This window comes from Oncorhynchus mykiss, chromosome 13 (assembly GCF_013265735.2).
Source record: "Oncorhynchus mykiss isolate Arlee chromosome 13, USDA_OmykA_1.1, whole genome shotgun sequence".
NCBI lineage: Eukaryota > Metazoa > Chordata > Actinopteri > Salmoniformes > Salmonidae > Oncorhynchus > Oncorhynchus mykiss.
Genome location: NC_048577.1, coordinates 67761344 through 67770528, shown reverse-complemented (window position 1 = coordinate 67770528; position 9185 = coordinate 67761344). Strand labels below are relative to the sequence as shown.

The 9185-nt window shown below is 40.0% G+C and overlaps 1 protein-coding gene across 1 annotated transcript in view; it reads left to right on the top strand.

The window, feature by feature from the left end:
* LOC110515254 (NACHT, LRR and PYD domains-containing protein 12) overlaps positions 1 to 9185 on the top strand; it is a 184199-nt gene that overhangs the window by 99180 nt on the left and 75834 nt on the right. Inside the window, exons 12-13 of the mRNA XM_036942470.1 lie at positions 1008 to 1181; positions 3037 to 3210. Of these exons, the coding sequence (XP_036798365.1) occupies positions 1008 to 1181; positions 3037 to 3210 (348 nt within the window). The remainder of the gene's footprint in view (positions 1 to 1007; positions 1182 to 3036; positions 3211 to 9185) is intronic.

The following is a 9185-nucleotide window of genomic DNA, read 5'->3' as shown; positions in this document are numbered from 1 at the left end:
CTTATGAAGGGCAATCTGATTTTCTATGAAGAAGACCTGAAAGAGGCTGGCATTGGTGTTAATGAAGCCTCAGTTTATTCAGGATTGTGCACACAGCTCTTTAAAGAGGAATGTGTGCTGTACCAGGACAAGGTGTACTGCTTTGTGCATCTGAGCATTCAGGAGTTTCTGGCTGCTGTATATGTGTTCCTCTCATTCATCAACAACAATGAGAATCTAATGGCCAAACCTCAATCAATGTTCAGCTACTTTTTGTCGCTCTTCAGAGAGAAGCCTAAAGTTACTGAAGTTACTTTCTACAAGAGTGCTGTGGATAAAGCCTTACAAAGTGAGATGGGAAACATGGACCTTTTCCTCCGCTTCCTTCTGGGCCTCTCACTGGAGTCCAATCAGAAACACTTACGAGGTCTACTGACAAAGACAAGAAGCAACTCACAGAGCCATGAAGAAACAGTCAAGTACATCAAGGAGAAGATCAGGGAGAATCCCTCTCCAGAGAGGAGCATCAATCTGTTCCACTGTCTGAATGAACTGAATGACTATTCTCTAGTGGAGCAGATCCAAAGCTACCTGAGATCAGGAAGTCTCTCAGAAGCCAAGCTGTCACCTGCACAGTGGTCAGCTCTGATCTTTGTGTTGCTGACTTCAGAAAAGGAGCTGGATGTGTTTGACCTGAAGAAATACTCCAGATCAGAGGAAGGTCTTCTTAGGCTGCTGCCAGTGGTCAAAGCCTCCAGAGCTTCTCTGTGAGTACATCAAATGACATTTAAGAACTAATCATCAGGAAGAAATATTGAATTTAGGGAATATAAGATTATATTGAATAACATATTGAATCAATGCTGTGTGGTGTTCACAATAGTATAACAATATGACCATTCAAATTTAGGAGATGGAATTAGAATCTAAATGTTGTTTGGGAGAATAAACCAAATGCATCTGCCATTGTCCTTTGCTACTCGTTAAATTAACAGTCTGTTTGTGAAGTCATGATGATCTCTTTGCAGGCTGTCAGGCTGTGGAGTCACAGAGGAAGGCTGTGCTTCTCTGGTCTCAGCTCTGGAGTCAAACCCCTCACACCTGAGAGAGCTGGATCTGAGTAACAATGACCTGAAGGATTCAGGAGTGAAGCTGCTCTCTGTTGGACTGGGGAATCCCCACTGTAAACTGGAGACTCTGAGGTCAGTATTCCTGTAGTTGGTCAACAAGTGATAACTGTTCACCAGATCCACATGTGTTTACCAGACAAACATAGTCCACACCATATGTGTTTGGACAGTGAAGATTACAGTTTTATATTTGGTGCTTTGCTCCAGTATTTTGGATTTGAGATATAATGTTTCATATTAGGAGACAGTACAGAATGTCACCTTTTATTTGAGGGCATTTTCATTCTTTAATGTTTTAATGTTTAGACCTTTTTGTGTCTCCATTCATTATTTTTTTACAAACATTCAGTCAAAAGTTTATTGTTTAGTCCCATATTCTTTGCCTGCATTGATTACATCAAGCTTGTCAATCTACGAACTTTTGAATTCATTTGCAGATTGTCTTGGTTGTGTTTTAGATGTTTTTCCTAATAGAAACTGAATGGTGAATAATGTCCTGTCATTTTGGAGTCACTTCACTTGTATTGTCAGTAAGAGTAGAAGATGTTTCTGAACACTTCTACATTCATGTGGATAATACTATGATGATGAATAATCAGGAATGAATCGAGAATAATGATGAATGAGAAAGTTACAGAGGCACAAAGATCAGACCCACTCTGTTATTGGTAATGGTGAGATGTTAGCATGTTTTGTTGTAGCCTCTGTTATTGGTAATGGTGAGAGGTTAGCATGTTTTGTTGTAGCCTCTGTTATTGGTAATGGTGAGAGGTTAGCATGTTTTGTTGTAGCCTCTGTTATTGGTAATGGTGAGAGGTTAGCATGTTTTGTTGTAGTCTGTTATTGGTAATGGTGAGAGGTTAGCATGTTTTGTTGTAGCCTCTGTTATTGGTAATGGTGAGAGGTTAGTATGTTTTGTTGTAGTCTCTGTTATTGGTAATGGTGAGAGGTTAGCATGTTTTGTTGTATCCTCTGTTATTGGTAATGGTGAGAGGTTAGCATGTTTTGTTGTAGCCTCTGTAACTTTCTCACTCATTATTATTCATGATTTATTCATGATTTTTCTTAATCATGGCATAATCAGGATTCATTTATTATTGTTTAGAAACATGTTATCTACTCATTTAGACAGAAAAGTACTCCACTCATCAACCATTTTAATATTGTGCAAAACACAACCAAAACAAAGTGCAAATACAATTAACGAGTTTGAGTCACAAGCTTGATTTAGTCAAGATTGAGTCAATTTAGTCAAGCATCGAATCAAATACTTAACTTTTTTTTTTGTTTAAATCCTCATCTGTCATAAATCTGATACCTCACTGTCTAAATAGATATGGTATGGACTGTATACTCAATACAATCTAAATCTGATACCTCACTGTCTAAATAGATATGGTGTGGACTGTATACTCAATACAATCTAAATCTGATACCTCACTGTCTAAATAGATATGGGGTGGACTGTATACTCAATACAATCTAAATCTGATACCTCACTGTCTAAATAGATATGGGGTGGACTGTATACTCAATACAATCTAAATCTGATACCTCACTGTCTAAATAGATATGGTGTGGACTGTATACTCAATACAATCTAAATCTGATTCCTCACTGTCTAAATAGATATGGTGTGGACTGTATACTCAATACAATCTAAATCTGATACCTCACTGTCTAAATAGATATGGTGTGGACTGTATACTCAATACAATCTAAATCTGATTCCTCACTGTCTAAATAGATATGGTGTGGACTGTATACTCAATACAATCTAAATCTGATACCTCACTGTCTGTCTTTTGACTGAGACTGATTTTTATACTGGTCTGGTCAGTCCACACATGTTGAAAAAAATATACTGCCACTATTTTCACCACCAAATAATAGCAGTGTGATTTTAATATGATTTGACTCTTTGCAGGCTGTCAGGCTGTCTAGTCACAGAGGAAGGCTGTGCTTATCTGGTCTCAGCTCTGAGGTCAAACCCCTCACACCTGAGAGAGCTGGACCTGAGCTACAATCACCCAGGAGACTCAGGAGTCAGACTGCTCTCTGCTGGACTGGAGGATCCACACTGCAGACTGGAGAAACTCAAGTATGTAGAGGGTTTATGTCAATGTTCATATCAGACATGTTGGACTTATCAGGCTAGTTAAGACAAACATTATTTCCACCACTTGGAAAAAGTTATATGTGTGTGTGTGTGTCCAATGTGTGTGTGAAACACACACACACACATACACACTGGATACACACACAGGACACACACACACCACACGTCATACACACAGGATGCAGACACTGAACACTGTAGTGGAAATGTCCTGTATTTACCAAATCATGAGACCAAACCACCACACAAGTCAGAGTTATCATAAAGTCCATCTTTAATTATATGAGCTCCATCACAACCCTGTGACTCTCAGATCAATTCAGTGTCTATCAATGAATTCTCTGAGAGTCCTTACACATTGCAACTGAGATCCTTTGTAGCAAAGACACACATAGCCAGGCAGCATTGGCCATAAATTATCGTTCAGCTTTGTCTCCTAAACTAAGTTATTTTCTCGCTCTCAGGACCATAAAACAAAACCTATCAACAGGCATATATCAAATACACCTTGGCAAGATCACAGAGACACAGTGACTGGCACACAGACATTGTGGAGCCAAGAGATAATTGGTTTAAAAGATATGTTTTCCTATGTAGACAAACCTGACCCCTCCCCTCTCTGCGGCCCAAGTAACTTATCCCATGACAGAGAACAGATAACTGCAACCGGCCAACAGTATTATACAAAAATAGACATTCTGATGAGAAGTAACTCACAAGCATATAATGAAAATAAAACATCTTATCTATGTTACCCAACTAATTCTGATTATTCTCCAACAACACACACACACAGAAAAACAAACATTCTTACCAACGCTTGACCTGCATGTGTGTGTGTGTCCAGTATGAGTTTGTTTGTGTGTGTGTGTGTGTGTGTGTTTGTGTGTGTGTTCAGGTGTATCACTCAATGACTGTCTGTTCTTCTGCTTACCGCTACAGTGTGGAACATGGTGGAGAGAAAACAATGAGACCTGGACTTAGAAAATGTGAGTGTTGACTGTTGTGAAGAATATGACTAAGAATAAGTCTTAATTCAAGTTAAGTCAAAGTCAAAGACCACCATCATTACTTACTTGGTCATATTAAATATCAACTGTAGTTCTACAGAAGCAGAAATCAGGGACACCAAAGTTTACAAAGAGTTGCTTTGACAATTTGTGTGTTTGTGTGTGTGTGTGTGTGTGTGTGTGTGTGTGTGTGTGTGTGTGTGTGTAATTCATTGGAATACGTGTTTTATATTACCATACAGTATAACATATGATCATTCTACAAGTCTCAAATTACCTTAACTTCTCCTTTTGATACCTAGAAACATCTACATTACAAGAATTAGTGAAAAGTGAGTTAACATTCTAATGTTGATGATGATGATTTCTAATATTGTGTCTGGTTTCATCCATCAGATGTCTGTGATCTCACACTGGACCTAAACACAGTAAACAGACTCCTCTCTCTGTCTGAGGAGAACAGAAAGGTGACATGTAGGACAGAGGAGCAGCCGTATCCTGATCACCCAGAGAGATTTGATGACTGTAGACAGGTGCTGTGTAGAGAGGGTCTGACTGGGCGCTGTTACTGGGAGGTAGAGTGGAGTGGGGGAAGGGCTGATATTGGAGTGACATATAAAGGAATCAACAGGAGAGGAAGGGGTATTGACTGTTGTCTTGGATGGAATGACAAGTCCTGGAGTCTGGTCTGCTATGACAAAAGTTACAGAACCTGTCACAATAAGAATCCCACTACCATAGACGTCCCCTCCTCCAGCTCCCACAGAGTAGGAGTGTATCTGGACTGGCTAGCCGGCACTCTGTCATTCTATAGTGTCTCCTCTGACACACTGACCCACCTGTACACATTCACCTCCACATTCACTGAGCCCCTCTATCCAGGGTTTAGGGTTTGTGATGTTGACTCCTCCGTGTCTCTGGAAATAATAACTTGACACACACACACACTGATACACACACACACACACACAACTCACACGCTGGACACACACAGGACACAAACACACAAACTAGACTCACACACGGACTGACAAACACACTCACACACACACACACACACACACACACACACACATACGGGACAAACACACACACACTGGACACACACACACTGACACACACAATGGACACACACACTGGGCTCACACACACTGGACACACACACACACACACACACACACGGCCAATGAAGAGAAGAGGACTGGGACAACATTCCACAGGCCACAATCAACAGCCTGATTAATGAATGTATTTCAACTGACTGATGTCCTTATATGAACTGTAACTCAGTAAGATCTTGTTGGGTTTATTTTATTGTTCAGTTTAATAAAAAGATCAGTTGTAAATGTTTTATGTTTGATATGATGTTAGTAACAATCTGAAGTCATTCCATCCTTTCACTAAATGGTAGTAACACTAAGTCATTCCATCCTTTCACTAAATGGTAGTAACACTAAGTCATTCCATCCTTTCACTAAATGGTAGTAACACTCTGAAGTCATTCCATCCTTTCACTAAATGGTAGTAACAATCTGAAGTCATTCCATCCTTTCAGTAAATGTAAGGACATGGATTGTCCAGCCTGTTGTAAGGACATGGATTGTCCAGCCTGTTGTAAGGACATGGACTGTCCAGCCTGTTGTAAGGACATGGACTGTCCAGCCTGTGGTATAAAGGGACATCAGCCTCCAGAAACATAAAGAGCTCAGAGAACAGGCAGTATCCTATCAGTTCTGACGCACTAGGCTATATATGCTGCCCTTGTGTTATGTAAAGTATGGCAGAGAGCAACCTGCGCTGCAGATAATGATTTCAAATGGATTGATAAACTAGAATAATGATAGACTAGAATAATGACATGTATCATGTTGGAGCATTGGAGTAGAACTTGAGCTTATTCAGTAGCACTTGGAAACTAAACATGGTCTTCAACTATTCCCATCAGAAAGTTACAAGGTTGCAACCAGTACCTAGCTGTCACAGTAGGCAGCTAACTGCCTATAGCAGCAAACTGAGTTGTTACGAACAATAAGAAACTTGGAATCACACAATTGTTTCAATTACAATTAAAATAACACATTTAGCACATCATTTAATATTCCTGTAGAACTGTAAGAGAGAATATATTTAACACATCATTTAATATTCCTGTAGAACTGTAAGAGAGAATATATTTAACACATCATTTAATATTCCTGTAGAACTGTAAGAGAGAATATATTTAACACATCATTTAATATTCCTGTAGAACTGTAAGAGAGAATATATTTAACACATCATTTAATATTCCTGTAGAACTGTAAGAGAGAAAATTAATGTTCCTGTAGAACTGTAAGAGAGAAAATTAATGTTCCTGTAGAACTGTAAGAGAGAATATATTTAACACATCATTTAATATTCCTGTAGAACTGTAAGAGAGAATATATTTAACACATCATTTAATATTCCTGTAGAACTGTAAGAGAGAATATAGTCGACGGCTGCTGTCCAAAGGTGATGGACGAGTTATTCCTGTGTCCTGTGTTCATGCCCTTTTAAGGACATCCTGTCCGGATATCCTCATGCTATTTAGGGTACGTTCATGCCCTTTTAAGGACCTCCTGTCCAGATGTCCTCATACTATTTAGGGTGTGGTTATGTAACTTGATAGTGCAGCTGTTTCTTCAAAGTAAAGCATTTGTAATAAAAAGTAATGGCCTGATTATTGATGTGTGGGGATCTTGTTGAACTGAAAGAAAATGTGTTTGAACTTATGGAGCTGCTGTGTAGTGACCTTGTGAACAAGTCATTTCCGGGTCGGTCTGACTGAGTTATAAGTTAGTGTTAGACTTGTCCTGTGAACAAGAAACCTCAAGATAGATAAACCACTGAAATCATGTCTCCTAGACCAATTCTAGGTGTATGGGGTCCTTCATGTGTGGTCCACAATGACAAAACCATCAAAGCCATTCTTTGTGATGCACCTGGTTGTTTTAATGGTGGGATTGATATGACTGAAGGCCATAAGGGTTATATTTTCCAACGATTCAACAGTGAAGATTTTCACACACAGCTGTCTCAACAACCTTTTTCAGCCAAAAACCTTTGTTTCGAGAGAATGGCTTAAGATAAGACTTGCTCTATGTCAGATCTAACAGGCCCTGAGCTGAACATCCCTGCCTGTTGGAAGAGGATGTTCCATTCAGAAAAACCTAAAATTGTCACTTCGAAGTATAAGCCACTGAAGAGATTCTTCTTTCCCCATATTTCCATTTTTCTCTCTCTCTCTCTCTCTCTCTCTCTCTCTCTCTCTCTCTCTCTCTCTCTCTCTCTCTCTCTCTCTCTCTCGCTCTCTCGCTCTCTCGCTCTCTCGCTCTCTCGCTCTCTCGCTCTCTCGCTCTCTCGCTCTCTCTCTCTCTCCGTCTCTCTCTCTCTCAAATTCAAGAAGCTTTATTGGCATGAAAAACATTGTGTCAATATTGCCAAAGCAACAATGTATATTGTATACATTGTAACAAAATTATAAATGATAGCAAATAATAATATAAAATGGTACTAAATAATAATACAAAATTAAATTCAAAAATAATAACAATAAAATGGTAACAGTCAATAGTAGCAATTATGGAAAATGAAACTATAACTAACTTATAACTAAATAACGGTCATCTTCTTCTTTATATCAATACTACAACTACAATCATCATTACTACGACTACTACTACCATCACTAAACTGTTATCACTACCATTACCACCCATATTTGGAATGATAAACAGCAATAATAATAGTAATAACAATAATAGTAATAATAAGTAAGTTACTGTTTACTATACAGGAGAGATGATTTGAAAGTTATAAGAATCTCTTCAGTGGCTTTTAGTCCAGACTCCGAAGTGACAATTTTAGGTTTTTCTGAATTCAGTAGCGTAAATGTAACCAAATCTGTTAGTTCATATGTATTTTCAAACGCTTGTACAATGGTCAACTACTTTGTGCCTGTCTTTAGCTTCAAGTGGTGAGATTGGTTTACAGAGCTTGATAGGATAAAACAAGTACAGCAGTTTGTCCACCATCGTGAACATTTACGAAGACGGTCCCTTTTGTCCTCAAGACAAAACTTGGGCTGAACGATCAAGAAGGTTGATCTATCAGGGAAAAGAAAACTTACGACACCTGGAAGGCCATGGACAGCCAGCGTGGAAGAGGCAACGTCTGAGGCCCTCACAGCTTGAAGATGGGGATTTGGAGACTAATGGGGTGTCGGGTTACAATAGGCCCCTGAAAAGGAGAGACTGATGGGGGTGTCAGGTTACAATAGGCCCCTGAAAAGGAGAGACTGATGGGGGTGTCGGATTACAATAGGCCCCTGAAAAGGAGAGACTGATAGGGGTGTCAGGTTACAATAGGCCCCTGAAAAGGAGAGACTGATGGGGGTGTCGGGTTACAATAGGCCCCTGAAAAGGAGAGACTGATGGGGGTGTCAGGTTACAATAGGCCCCTGAAAAGGAGAGACTGATGGGGGTGTCAGGTTACAATAGACCCCTGAAAAGGAGAGACTGATGGGGGTGTCAGGTTACAATAGGCCCCTGAAAAGGAGAGACTGATGGGGTTGTCAGGTTACAATAGGCCCCTGAAAAGGAGAGACTGATGGGGGTGTCGGATTACAATAGACCCCTGAAAAGGAGAGACTGATGGGGTTGTCAGGTTACAATAGGCCCCTGAAAAGGAGAGACTGATGGGGGTGTCGGATTACAATAGACCCCTGAAAAGGAGAGACTGATGGGGTTGTCAGGTTACAATAGGCCCCTGAAAAGGAGAGACTGATGGGGGTGTCGGGTTACAATAGGCCCCTGAAAAGGAGAGACTGATGGGGGTGTCAGGTTACAATAGGCCCCTGAAAAGGAGAGACTGATTGGGGTGTCAGGTTACAATAGGCCCCTTAAAAGGAGAGACTGATGGGGGTGT